Source organism: Melozone crissalis, unplaced genomic scaffold (genome assembly GCF_028551555.1).
Source record: "Melozone crissalis strain CALT ecotype California unplaced genomic scaffold, PUWL_Pcris_2 ptg000017l_1, whole genome shotgun sequence".
Classification (NCBI taxonomy): Eukaryota; Metazoa; Chordata; class Aves; order Passeriformes; family Passerellidae; genus Melozone; species Melozone crissalis.
The window spans coordinates 5,410,857-5,424,554 of NW_026535795.1; the positions used below are offsets into that span (position 1 = coordinate 5,410,857).

The 13,698-nt window shown below is 39.4% G+C and overlaps 1 protein-coding gene across 2 annotated transcripts in view; it reads right to left on the reverse strand.

Moving 5' to 3' along the window:
• The window catches only part of DIDO1 (death inducer-obliterator 1), a 46,935-nt gene that overhangs the window by 5,298 nt on the left and 27,939 nt on the right, over window positions 1-13,698 (reverse strand). The window contains exons 8-16 of one of the 2 annotated variants that reach the window (XM_054274807.1): window positions 10,554-11,004; window positions 9,532-9,691; window positions 9,003-9,119; window positions 8,679-8,783; window positions 8,099-8,234; window positions 7,421-7,967; window positions 6,444-6,597; window positions 5,366-5,455; window positions 4,543-4,738 (exon numbers count right to left, since the gene is read on the reverse strand). In XM_054274807.1, coding sequence (XP_054130782.1) covers window positions 4,543-4,738; window positions 5,366-5,455; window positions 6,444-6,597; window positions 7,421-7,967; window positions 8,099-8,234; window positions 8,679-8,783; window positions 9,003-9,119; window positions 9,532-9,691; window positions 10,554-11,004 — 1,956 coding nt within the window. Of the gene's footprint in view, window positions 1-4,261; window positions 4,739-5,365; window positions 5,456-6,443; window positions 6,598-7,420; window positions 7,968-8,098; window positions 8,235-8,678; window positions 8,784-9,002; window positions 9,120-9,531; window positions 9,692-10,553; window positions 11,005-13,698 lie in introns of those variants that run through there. The other variant, XM_054274808.1, reaches the window with a different exon arrangement.

Below are 13,698 nucleotides of genomic sequence, written 5' to 3' on the forward strand. Positions count from 1 at the left end.
GGCGAGAAGGCCTTGGAGCTGCTGGGCACAGGGTGGGAATTAGGGCCTTGACAGGTCAGTAAAAAACACCATGAGCAGAACTGCTCCTTTGTGAAGAGCTTCAGACTTGAAGGAGAAGTATACATCCACAAATGACAAGAAAGTTTCAGATAAAGAGGAAAAACACAAAGGGCTGTAGGCCTGTCTCCTGTATTTTTGTCTCCTACATGCACAGTTCCACTGGCAGATAAACATGCCTAGAATGAAGGGCAGGGACTAAATCCTTCAACATACAGTGGTGGCAAACATAGAAAATCTTTTAACTTCTAGACTAAATGGTCTTTAAAAAGCCCTCATTTAAGGGCCACTGTCCTCCCTATATGTTCCATTAGTTATGATTCCTATTCAGCAGGGAAGCAGTAATATAGATATATAAAATAACCTGTGAAATAAAAGAGAATATTCATGGTGGATAAATGGCAATGTGAGAGCTCTGACCTATGTTGACCCTTCTATTCAAGCTCCCATAAGTAGGAGATTTTTAAATATATGGGCCTTGTTTTTATTAAACCAACTTCTCACTAAGCAACAATTTTAAATATCTAATGATTAGCACCAAACCCCTTTTCAAACCAACACAACCCCCAAACCCCACAGTAGCAGATACATTCTATTAGCAAATCACATCACACATACATTAATCTGGTGAAACAACTCAGACGTTTTACTGGGACTCCTAAATTTATCATCTAGAGAGGAAAACACATCAGCTGTTTTCCTAAATTTATGTTAATGAATAACAACTCCCCAGTTGGTGGGTGTTGACCAGTGCAGAGCATCTCACAAACAGGAGTTCACCCGGAAACTGCCAGTAGGCATTTGCTGTTCTGCTGTTGTTAAATGTTTTGATTACCAAATTTCATGCAGAGACTTGTGATTTATGCAATTAGTCACAATGAATTTCAAACACTGAATAACTGAAATAAACAGGTGTCAAAAATCCATCAGGCAGGATATCTAATAAACAGCAATTACTGAGAAATCAGGTTTGAATTCCTGTAAGAAATAGAGATCAAGTCACTAATTAAAATAGAGTAAAATTTTAATACACTTTGAAGACAAAAAATTCCAGCAGGAAATTAATAGCATTACTTATAAATTATCATGTTTAGAATTTAGTCATAATAGAATAAAGCCATTAAAATGTTACATTTTGATACTGGAATTTTACACAAATATTAGAAATTTTGCCTAAGCTGACTTCTACACTCAGTTCTGAGAGATCAAATACTACATGATTCCTTCAATGAAGACACATGGTCAGAGCAGCTTTCAAAGGCCACAGCCCTGTTCTATCTCAATATCCATAAATAGGTTAAGTGCCTAATTTTAGGAACAACAAAATGTTGACTGCAGTCTGCCACTACTGCTAAATGACTCCTTTCACAAACACAGCTTTTAAAAGTGCTGCAAGCTGTGCTGGCAGTTAGTCGTTTTCAGTGCTAAATTATTTATAACAGTTATTATCCTATTATGCATTTGAAATCCCCAGTCTGGTTTTATTGAGTTACTTCCTGTAACTAAAGCCAATAAAACAGGATCTACTAAACACTAGTATTGAATTAGTATTTACTTTCCTTGGCCTTAAATACATTTTTTCATTAGCTCAAGTTTACCATATTTATATGGTGTACATTGGCCCCGTCTTTCCCTGTGAGCAGCAGCTGGTAAAAGCTGACCTGCACTGTTCAAGACACAGCTTCTGCCCATCCCTGACAGACCCAAGGGAGGGACTAAGCACACCTGTGGTGAATTTTAAACTGCAGAGGCCAACACAAGCCTTTATCTGTATCTCATCAATGCTATTTAAATATCTGTCCCAATTAATCATGACAGCAATTGACAATGGCCATCAGATTTGTGCCCCCTTAATTCAGAGCACTGTGACACATGTCCACGTTCAGGCTCCTCTGCTGAGTGGAACTGACTGGCACAGAAACTCAGGTTTGTTATGCCACATTTCTCTACTGTTGCTGCTTTTTCTAATGAAATCTGCTCAGCTGAACACAACAAACACCATTCACAGTTCAGGCAAAATTTTGGTGTGTTTGTTTTTTTAAAACCATTCCAACAGCATGAGGAGATTTCATGCCTTCATATTCTATGAAAACTAACAGTCCCTATAAAAAACTACCAGAAGACATACCAGCATTTGTGGAATTGCTGCTGATATATACATGTCTATTTTAGTAAAATTCAGCTACATAAGATAATTGTTACATTCCCATCGCCACTAAATCCCTCAATAAATCACTTTCTATTAGTAATTAAGTCTGATTATACTATTTTTTACAACTGGAAGGGGTAATGTGTATGTGAAACAGAGAAATAATTCACATACCGTAAACCACTGCAAAAGGACAGTGCAGAAGAGCCCATGACACATAAAATCTGGCAATAAATATCTGAGTTAATAAATATAAATCAGGATAACCTTCCATTTTCCTGTGATTTTAAGCTGCCCACGTCAAAGCTTTCTGCAGATCTTCTAGGTACTAGTGCAGTCCTCAGTTGTGTTCCAGCTCCAATCCATCAGAAAACAGGAGAAGTTCTTAATCCATATGTGCCTGATGGAACTGGCTGATACAGCTTGAATATCTAACAAGGATTTCTGGAGTGGCAGGGCTTGATTGTCCTCTCCCTCCTCCCCCCTCAGCTCATACTTGTCTAAATATGAAAGACCATCTAAAGGCAATGCTTTTCCAGGCCTTGTCAGACTCTACTGGAAGGCACATGATTAAAGTTAAGGAGACAATGACCACGTTCCACAAAATATTTTTATTGATTGTGAAAGAAAGAAAACACAGTAAATTCCATCAGATGTCATTAAAGAAGTGTGGATTACAAGCTGTGGTTTTCATACATACAAAAAACAAGAGGAACAGCTTACCTGATTCTTTTCACTGCTTTTAAAACACAACACAGCTTAGCACAGCTGAGATAAAGGCTGCCACAGGTGTTTCCAAGTGTTACCTGATGGCAGAACTCTTTAGTGAATCTTCTGTGAAACTGTTCCATCTCTTGGCCTGCCTGCCCTTGGAAACTTGTTTTAATCTACTTGGCCTACAACTATTTATGTCAATTTGGAAACCTGACTTATAACATTTGCCTCCATGAACACCTGCAGATTAGATCTGAACTTGTTCTGAACAACTCCTTCCAGTTTTGAAATACTTGTGCACTTGAAACTCAGCAAAACCAGTCTGATATTAAAAATATCTCTTACTAGTAGTAAAGTCTGGCTACATTTGCTAACATTCAATCCAAGGTACAGAGTTTCATTTGAAATGAAACCCATAATGGAGAAGTAAGAAAAAGTGTAGAACAGAAAGCTGGTAAGCTATTCCTTAAAAACAACCACCTAGTCTGTGCACTGCTCAAGGACAGATAAAAGAGATTTGAAGTGTATAAGAAAAATCTTGTCTGAGGATGCAGAGCAAGTACCCTTGGCTATTTCATGGAGGAAGGGACAGCACTTAAATCATGATGCTCCATTTGTTGAAAACCTGTCCCAGCCACTGTTGCTCCTGCATTAAAGCTCTGAGAGTGTTTTATTGACTTTTGTGCTACACTTGTGTCTGAGAGGCAGAGCTCAGTCAGCCCTCAGAAAGGTGAGCTCCTTGTTGCTGGTTCCATACCTACCATGCAGTGCCAGCCATGGCCACGACAACGGAGTTCTGCCTTCACTGCAGCCTGCAGCTCTGCAGCTTCCCAGCCTGGTATTTGCTATAAAACCTACATCCTTCTTTGGAAACCAAGCATATGCATCTCCTCATCCTTAGATGAAGATGACTCCAAATTTTGTAGAAGGGTGTTTCACAGCTGAATTCATTCTCAGTGTTTCTGTCACCATGTTCGACATGGGGCAAACTCACCAAACACTACTACAGGTGATTTTATCTAAAGATAGAAGAACCTAACCCTACAGAATGGGTCCCTTTCTCCCTAAAGGATGAATTTTCAATGATTTGACTAGTTTGATCCAAGTAGAACAGAACATTACAAGCAACTCTTGCCCCACACTGCATGTACAGATTAACTCAGCACGGACAGTGACAATGCAGTGGAAGCACCAGAAATGTTACCTGTGTCTTCACTCTGACTTCTTGACTCCTCTGTGGTATAAGTTTCCTGCTTGAATTAAGTGATGGTGAATGGCTTGTAAGGGTGAAGGGTTTGTGAATTTAGGAGTTGCTGATAATAGGGTGGGAGTTTGTTGTGGTTTTGTTTGTTTTTTTAATACAGTGGCTGTTCCACATCCTTCATTTTACATGTAACTCATATGTCTCAGGAGAATGAGTTATCTTGTTTGAAAGACTAAAGTTTGGACAATTTTATCTTAGCAGAGTTTGATTTCCAGTTTTCCCCTAATTAGGTGCTTTAAAATTGGTTTTATATAAAAAATTTAACTAATGATTACATTAAATATTCAACAACTTGTCTCAGATTGCCTTTTGTCTTGTGATTTTACCTAGCATTGAACCTCCCCTGTTTTGTGCTTACCTGGTCCCTCAAAGGGCAAGAGTTTGGAAGGAATTGGGTCCTTAGAACTCAGGGGGATCAGGTAGAGATCCTTGACATGTCTGTTGTTATTAGCTACAACACCAAAACGACCACGACTGCTAAAATAGGAGTAGAGAGAGATATAGGCAACTTCTTCTTCTTCTGTTGCGGGATGGAAACGAATCAAACACAACTCCTGGAATACAAAAGCAAAGTGGAAAAATTCAACCTGCAACATACCAGCAAATGAAATGGTAAAGGGCAAATTCCAGAGGTAAAATAAACTGCACATTTATCACTCCAACTACGCCTTCAGGACAACACTCTAGATTTAAGAGACTACTGCTGTTCAATTTGCAACATTAAAATAGAATTAGGTTTGTAATTTTTAGAAACACAAATTACTTGTGTATCTTACATCAAATCGAACAGCTTGAGGCTCAAAGGAAAAAGAAATGGAAAATTTTTTGTTTCGTGTTTTTCTCAATAATGTCTATCCTTTTTTCACCTCTGAAGTGGTTTTAATACTAAAATATATTAAATGATAAGTTTCTTTTCTTTAATATTTGAATTTCAATCTTCAGTATTTCAGTTAGAAAATAGTTTGAAGATTTAACTACTGTGCAGGAAAGAGAGATCAAGGTTTACAGCTCAATAAACACATTACTAAAATAAATAAAAAATTTCAAAGAAGTGGTTTAGGTAATTTTCTATGTGTGATCTATGTCAGTATTTGCTGTTAACTACCCTATATTATGAAAAGTTGTCATTTTACACTGCTGTCTATTTCTTCTGGGTTTTGCAAAGGATTTGAAGTGAATACCTTAGAAAGCGAAGATTTGAGTTTGCCAACATAATCCCAGACTGTCTTCGGTGAGATCCTCCCACCAATGTGAATTGTGTCAGGTAAATCCTAAACAAGAAGCATTACATGGTAATGTAAGAAAAACCAAAAATTAAAACCAAAAGAGGCAGTGCATGGTGCCCCATCCCAGTAGCCCAGTGGATAGTTAAATTTTAGCAGACTTTTGTGCATATATTTTTAAATTCAGACAGGCTATTCCTAAATTTGGAGGTGTTTAATTATGGCATGTGACCCAAAGGCCCACAGGATACATGGAACAGATACACACCCCAGACATGGAGAGGAGCAACACATCAAATAGTTCTGTATGCCCATTACTGGCAGACAGGGAAACTATAATATACATATATATATTGGCTTTTACAGGGAAGCTGCTATATGAAATACAGCTTTTCTCCACATTTGCAGTGACCCCACGTCATTTGAATTCTGGTGAATTTCCTGTCATGAGGACAGTGAAACTCTTTTCAGCAAAAGCAGTACTCAGTAGAACAAGCAAGCCTACTAAGTCCTAAACCATACATTTGTAATTGAAAATTCCTGTCACCTAAAATGCCCTTGAGAGAAAAAAAGAGAAAGAAAAACCTTTCTACTGTCTCATTATTTGAATGAACACCCTCTCAGAACCGTATCATCCAACTTATTTTACTTGAAAATTAGTAGCAAGGATGATACTTTTCATGAATAGCTGAACAAAATTTTCTAACAGATCATATCAGTGACCCATCTAGCTTGATAACAGAACAAGACACACACTTTAAAATACTGGCTCCTAAACAAGGAAGCTGATGTAAAGCCATTATTCCATGGTAGATCCTAACATATGTATAAACACGTTCAAAGACATTAGAATTCCTCACAGATTTGTGAGGGATTTTTAAAAGGCTGAGTTTTCTTCCTTGAGCTATTTTTCCTATTACTACAAAGATGTCATTTACCACTGCTTCAGCTCTAATGTAACTCTATAAACACACAGTGCCCCCAGCCTTTCTAGCAGCAGGAACTGCAGCACAGACCATTCCAGACACACACACACCTCACTAAGATAATCAAAGCACCCGGAGACTGGATAGGCTTTAGTGACAAATTTGGCCACACTCTGCATGTTAATAAATCCTTTCCAAATGGTGTTGAGACGAGAGAGAAAGAGGGAAGTGTCGCTGTCCTGAGGTGAGCGAGGCTCTGAAGCACTGCAAAACAAATCCAAACAGAAAGGTTACAAATGCCAATGAGGATGGGCCCTTTATTTTAAATTTTATTCCCTCTTCCTATTGATCTGATACTTTCTTTTGAATAGGTAACAACATTTTTACTAGATGCTTTGTAAATGTTTTCCATTAACTTGGTAATAGTTAAAAAATCAAGGAATAGCAGAAAATAAACTTATAGCTGCAGACAGGCAAAGACATGCCAAAAGGTATGACTTCTATAAAATCAATCATAGACTTCTCACTAATTAAGTAAACAATATCCTCCTGAAAGCAATTCTGAAGTAAAAGAACTTGCTATGAATAAAACTTGCAAAAGGATATACTCAGCAATATTTAGTTTTACTATTGTGTATACTCAGAACGTGAAAGAAATCCACTTCCTTTCAAGCTGACCAATTGGTTAATTTTAATTTGTATTTAGATGCAACAGTATTTTAATACAGGATGAAAATCTGGAAATGCCTCTAAGCAATCTCTTCCATGCACTGTCCTTCTAGACATTAACGTATATTCAGACTTCTAAGTCTGCATGACACCCTCAAATTTTATTTCTCTGCTGGAACATTGCAGACTCTTTGTTGATACTCTGTGCATCTGTTGATGCACACACTGATGCTCTAAAAACTTTACCAAGCTAGAAAAAGCCAATGAGTAGAGATGGCATTTTAAAAATGTGAATCAGGCTCCCTGAACTTTAAACCTCAACAAGCCTTTTGGCTGAAGGAAAGAGAACAGGATATGGGACACATGGGAATCTGCAGAGAGCCACAGGAGGGATGTGGCAGCTGCTGAGGATACGCACTTGATGTTGGGTGACTGATGAACCGCCAGGTATCTGGGATCTGGTGAGGAGGAGGGTTTGGTTAATATTGATTTGGGGACAGTCATAACTGGTTTGGAAGTTTCCTGTTTGGTTTCCCCCGTGGAGGCTTTGTCAGCTGTGGGCGCAGGACGCAGGGCCGGGGTCACAGTCGCAGAGGAGCTGCTCATGGCTGTCCTGGGGTCTCTGCCAGAAACCGTGACGGTTGTGACAACAGGGCCAGCACAGGAGGCAGCGGGAGCAGAGACCTCTTCAGGTACAGCAGAGTCTGTGCTGTTCTGGCTCTGGCTTGTAGGAATGTAAGTCCCTTCTGTGGTTGGCTGGGAAACTGCTTCTGCTGCCGGTTCAACATCAATTTCCATTGCGTCATCAGCGACGGGCTCTTTGTCAGGCTCTGCTGCTGGGGCTGCTGCAGGACTCTCATACTTGGCCTGCGCTTCTGGCTTTGATTTCAACTCCACTTTCTTAGCAGAAGGTCCTGTCTTCATCTTCTTAGCTGGTATCTCATCTTCTGATGCTGAAATCTGACCTACAGATTTATATCAAGCATTTTTGATTAGTAGTTTGGAGAAACTATTTAAAAAAAAAAAACAAATAAACAAACAACACTTAAGTAACAGTTCTTTCACTTTGCCCAAGGTGAGCATTGTCAATAAATACCTGTACAGATTTTACAGTTCAGGTCAAAAAGATGGGCTCGATGCTGACTTGTTGTATCCTTCAACATACTGCTAAAAACATCTAGGGAAGGAGGACTGTTCAAATTGGGTGCAGTTCGAGTTGACTCCTGCTGTTCCTAAAAGTGATTAAACACAAAAAACATCACAGCTGATCGTTAACTTCAACAATAAAAAAATACTTCTAAAACTGTTCATTCTGTTTTTTAAAAGAATGCATAAAAGTCCTTGCTTAAAGCATATCATGTTAGATGGAGTTATCATGTGATATGTGTCCAAATTTCAAGCCACAGTGCCTTTAAAGCAGAGCTCATGTTCAGAAAGAAAAGATTTTTCTGCAAATTGACATCAAGGGCTAAAAAGTACATAGCATTTTTGAAGTGCCTGCAAAATACACCTATCACTGGTTGTTGCAGTCCTTCACATTGAGGAATGCTCATAGCACACCCAGCGGGTAAATGATACCCTCATAGTTCAGTGAAGCAATCTGCCCAAATGTGAAGCCCTAACTGCCATTTCTCCCCCTCCACATCCTCATCTAAAGGAACAGCCCCAGCACTCACATCAGAGTCAGACACTGGTGGAGAATCCTCCATATTGACAGCAGGCACATGTTCCCGTTTTACAGCTGTTTTCTTGATTTCATGAGATTTGCTTCTTGGCTCCACCTGAAAGAAAACAAAACAGTGTTGGTAAAAGCTCCATCTATTTATTTTACTCTGTACTTTGCTATCATTTGGTATGTGGTAGGGAAGAAGGGTATTGAAACTGAGTGTTATTAGTATTTTGTTAGGAAGAAAATGGTGCATTAATGTATAATGGGTGGTAAAGGGTGGCAAACTTGCTCTTAATTTGTACTTAAACACATAGGGAAAAATGTTACTTACTGCCTTAGCTGGTTTCTCTTTCCACACAGACAGTTCTTTAGATAAAAGCTCTTCTGGCTTCATTCTCACCAGTTTTGACAGGGAGATTTCCTCACGAAGGACACGATGGAAAAGTCCCTGAAAACAGAAGAGACTTTTGCCATTCTGAAGGGAACCTGCTCAGGTAACTGGGCAGGGAAAACCTGCTCCAGTTTCTTAATTCTCTGTTAAGAATACTACCTACTTATAAGCAAATTTGGAAAATTGCAGCAACCAGAAATCAGGGATGAAATAAACTCCAAGTATAATAAATACATCACATCAAATGCTCAAACTGTATAAATACCAATCACCAACTAAAGTAGGCTTTGAACTTCTGCTTAGATAAAAATATTGTAAAAAATGCTTGAATGCTTTTATAATAACATTTTATCATTTAATTCATAAGTCTCTATTTTGAAACTCCTAATGTTGAGGGTAGAATCTGACATACCATTCAAGCCCAAAAGCACATTTCTATACAAGTTTACTGTTTAAGAAAATTCCAAACCTGGTTTTTGGGGTCCTTGAGATTGAACATGATGCTACGGTATTTGCTTTTGTATCTGTTGTCTGTCCCTTGGAACAAATTAAACATCTCCTTCTCAATGTTGAGTGCCACTTTCCCTACTTCACTCTCTGTCATGACCAGGTCATCGCTGTCATTGACTCTGTTGCAAACAAGAACAGGAATGTGTGGTTACATCAGGGGTAAATGGTTAGGTGCAGTCACAAAAAAGGAAATTTTTCAGACCTGACCTCCTCACCCAGGAAAGGCTTGAGACTCCTTTAAATGAAATCTCAAAGCCAAAGTCTATCTCAGGATCTTGAACTCTGGCAAACTTTAATTACTGCCTGCAGATGGCCATGGAGAGACTTTGGGAGACTCCTGCTTGTGGCACTGGCACCTGGAGTTTCTCTGCCAGGAGTGACACAGGGAGCCCAAGCACCTCACTTTCAGTCCTTGACTCCTCACTGTGACCAGGATTTTCTTTACAGAGACAATACCAGAGGGCAGTGCTCTATGGCAAGTCTTTATGGTTGTCATTCTCTTTAATAATTATTGGGGGAAAATCTGCATTTTTTGGTGTTATTTTTTTCCTGTCCTACGTGACAGCTGTCTGTTGACAAGAATTTCTTCTTGATTTGCATGTTGGGACAGGAGGGAATCTCTCCTTCAGTGAGTTTTAACTACAGTATTTTCTGCATTATGTTCCCTACAATTCTACATCTCCAGACTTTAAATCTCAGAGCACCTACATTATAAATGCTTCTATCCTGTGATTTAATCCTTCTGCTGTAATTGTCTCAATATAAATGGAACAGTGAGGTTTCTTTTTATAAAAGCTTTATCACATGTACATTTATTTTCTATCAAGAATTTTTATTTCAAATATAAACCTGAGATGCTGACTGCACTTGTAGTAATTTGTTGCATAAATTCAATCTCTCAAAATTCCCTACCAAGACAAACTAAACTCTCCATGCTACTTCTAGGTGCAGCTTCCTATATAAAGTGTTTTGAATTCCCACCTCTTCCACAAAATTTCTTTCAGGGATCGTCGAATATTCTGTCGGATCTGAGAGTTGGGCTGTGACTGGGCAGGACTGGCTGAGGCTTTGGCTTGGCTACTCCCAGCTGCAGCTGACACGGAAGACAGTGAAGGCTTTTTGAGTCCCCCACTCAAACTGGAAGACGCTGGAGCTGCTTTCTTGGCAACTGATGAGCCATGAGAGAGAGGTGCTTGTTTGGAAGGAACGCTGCCTGACGAAGGCCAAGGTTTCTTGGGAATGACACCTTTGAAACTTCCAGCAGGTTTCAGTGGTGGTTTAGTTAGTGAGGTGTTGGAGTAGGATGGGGGCTTCTTTGAAGGCAGATTTTTGGGGAGAGAAGAGGGCTGTTTCTCCAGGATAGTTACCACAGCCTTCTTTGGTGCTGATGTGGACTCTGCTCGATCTTCGTTCCTTTTCTCTTCCCTTTGAGCTGTTAAAACAGAGGAAAATACAATATTAAAAGTTTAACTTTATAACTTCTTATTCATGAAGACCTAATACTGATATATCAGGAAAAGTCAGTGAAATACCATCTCCAGTGAACAGCTACCAGGCAAGCAGTTGAAGCTATTTATTCTCATTTGCCTTGTTAAAAGTGATTTTTAAAATCATGCCATGGTTGACTTGTTTGTTGAAAATTTTGTGCATAATAAAAAAGGGGGGGGAAAAGGCACCACCTTCAAAGATTCCATGGTTAAGCTTCAAAATCAACCCAAATACTTATACATATAAAAAATAAAAATAATGCAATACAATCCACATGCTATATTTAAACAGAGAAAGTCCCACAGCACTTTACAGAACCAGTTAATTACAGAGGTTGACTTGACAACAAAGTTCATGAATTTGAAATTGTACTGATATTACCATAAGCTGAGTATTACTGAAGTTTAATAAAAATATTCAGTTCCTAGCTAGAGTCTAGATTTAAAGAATATTTAAATATTAACACTGCTGTCAGGCTATAGTCATATAATTATCACCATTCTCAAACTATTCCATTCATAATACTCAATTTTCCATTGAAAATTCTAATGTTACAATAACTGATACACACCATATGCAAGAAAATTTATGAAGTAAAAGCTCTTGTTTTCACACCTGTAAAAGATTTACTTGCACACAATTTTAAAAGCAAATATGTTTTTAAATTGCATTTCATCTGTACCACCTTCTGGCATGGAAAGGAACAATTCAACCCAGCAAAAAAAGCCAAATCCCAAAACACACACATCCCTCTCCAACAGAATGTAATTTCCAAGACATCAAATTTACATTGGGTAACAGCAGCATATGGATCCTGAGAGCTCAAATGAGGATAGGTTCTGAGGGAAACTACCAAAAATCAACTCCTGAAACAGAGTTGTTTCAAACCTTGTTGAAGGTCTGCAGGTGTTATCAGCCCACATCCCTTAGGTGCAATGTGCAGGACACCTCCTGGACAACATCAGGAGTTCTAGTAACTCTACCAAGGACCAACTGGTCCCTCTTCACCTCCCACGTCTGCTCTGATAAGAGCAGAAATCACTGGAAAAAGTCTAAACTGTTCTGACATGGACTTGCTAGGGACCAAGCCCTCCTGAGGGGGCCTGGTTCAGAACACCCCACACATCAGCATAAACACCCAAAGTAATCATCCATCAAACTGCAGAGGATTTGGCATTCTTAAGGGACAAATGATACTACCTGATTTCATGAAGAAACGGCCTTGCAAGTCTCTGCATGCCCAGTGGAGCCCAGCACTTCCCTGGACAGCAGTAAGCACTCCCAGCAATGCCCTCACCCCCTCCCTGCAACTGGCCCTCGGTGCTGGCAGCTTCCATGGACACCGGTGGGACACGAGCCAAGAAACACCACAGGAACCGACCTTTTGTAAGCTGAAGTGCAAGGGTGTATGTTCAACTTCTGCTGGAACATAACAAGCCACAAGATGGAGAGACAATCCATCTTTGTCCCCAGCTTTCTCCTAGAAGTATTTTACAACTAAGGATTTTTTTCTGAGCCAGATTTAACTACTTGAACTGTAAAACAAAACCCACTGCCAAAGAACATTAAATCATTTCATAGGCTGTGATGATTTTGCTATAAACGAAATGCAATTATTACCCTCACACTACTTCCAGAGTTTTCCCTAAACTGGCCTTGATTCCTGTCTGACTGAGCAAGGGGCACCTTCCATGTGATCCACAGTGTCTCTCTGTATGCCTCCCCTATTCCAGTTGTCAAGAGGACTCTGGCAATGCCAGGAGGGACGAAGAAGATAAGGAATTATTGCTGATATAGTTGGTTTGGTCAAGCAGGGTCCCCAGAACACAAGAGGTAACCAGCCAACCTATTTTGAGGTCAGTCTTGAAGAGGTAGATGGCAAACACCCAAAATATGTGCACTAGTAACACTGCAGGAATTACTCCCATTCTCTTTCTCCTGGTTTATTTATCTTCTGCACAGACCTGTACCTTTCCAGGCAGGCAGGACAGCAGCGCACTCTGTGACCTGCCACAGGAAGGCAGGACAGCACAGTGGCTTGCAAAGTGACAGCAAAATTCAATCCTCAGTATTAAGATGTTAAGTTCTTTATGGTTACAGCAGAAGTATGATTAAATTTATTCTCAATCCTCTAACCACTATCTATTTAATGATTAGTTCAAAGTACCTAACAAAAACTACATTGATAGAACTAAAACCAGCAGAACCAACATGTTTTGTGTCCATCAGATGTTGTGTATATATAAGAACTATATCCACATCAAACATCTTTCTGTTACAAACAGCTATATCACAGTAAGAATAGAGATTTGTAAAATAAATAAAAGCTACTAGTACAAAGCTAGATTGACATTCCTAGGGCTGAAGATCAGCAGTCTGTAAGGTCCAAGGACACACAGAGGCATCCTTTAAGCTGCCAGCTGACACCATGACTGTTCTTAAGGTGTGTGATTCTTATGCTTCTTTAGCCAACAGAAAACATGCAAAGACCTCCATAGTATCATGCGTGCCTGACAGTTTCAAGCTACAATGCTATTTTACACTGATTTCTAGTGTCTCCTGAGCAGGACTTGTTGATCAGACATGGATGGCACATTCTTTATGGACTAACTCAGCCATAAGTGACACCTTCAGTTCT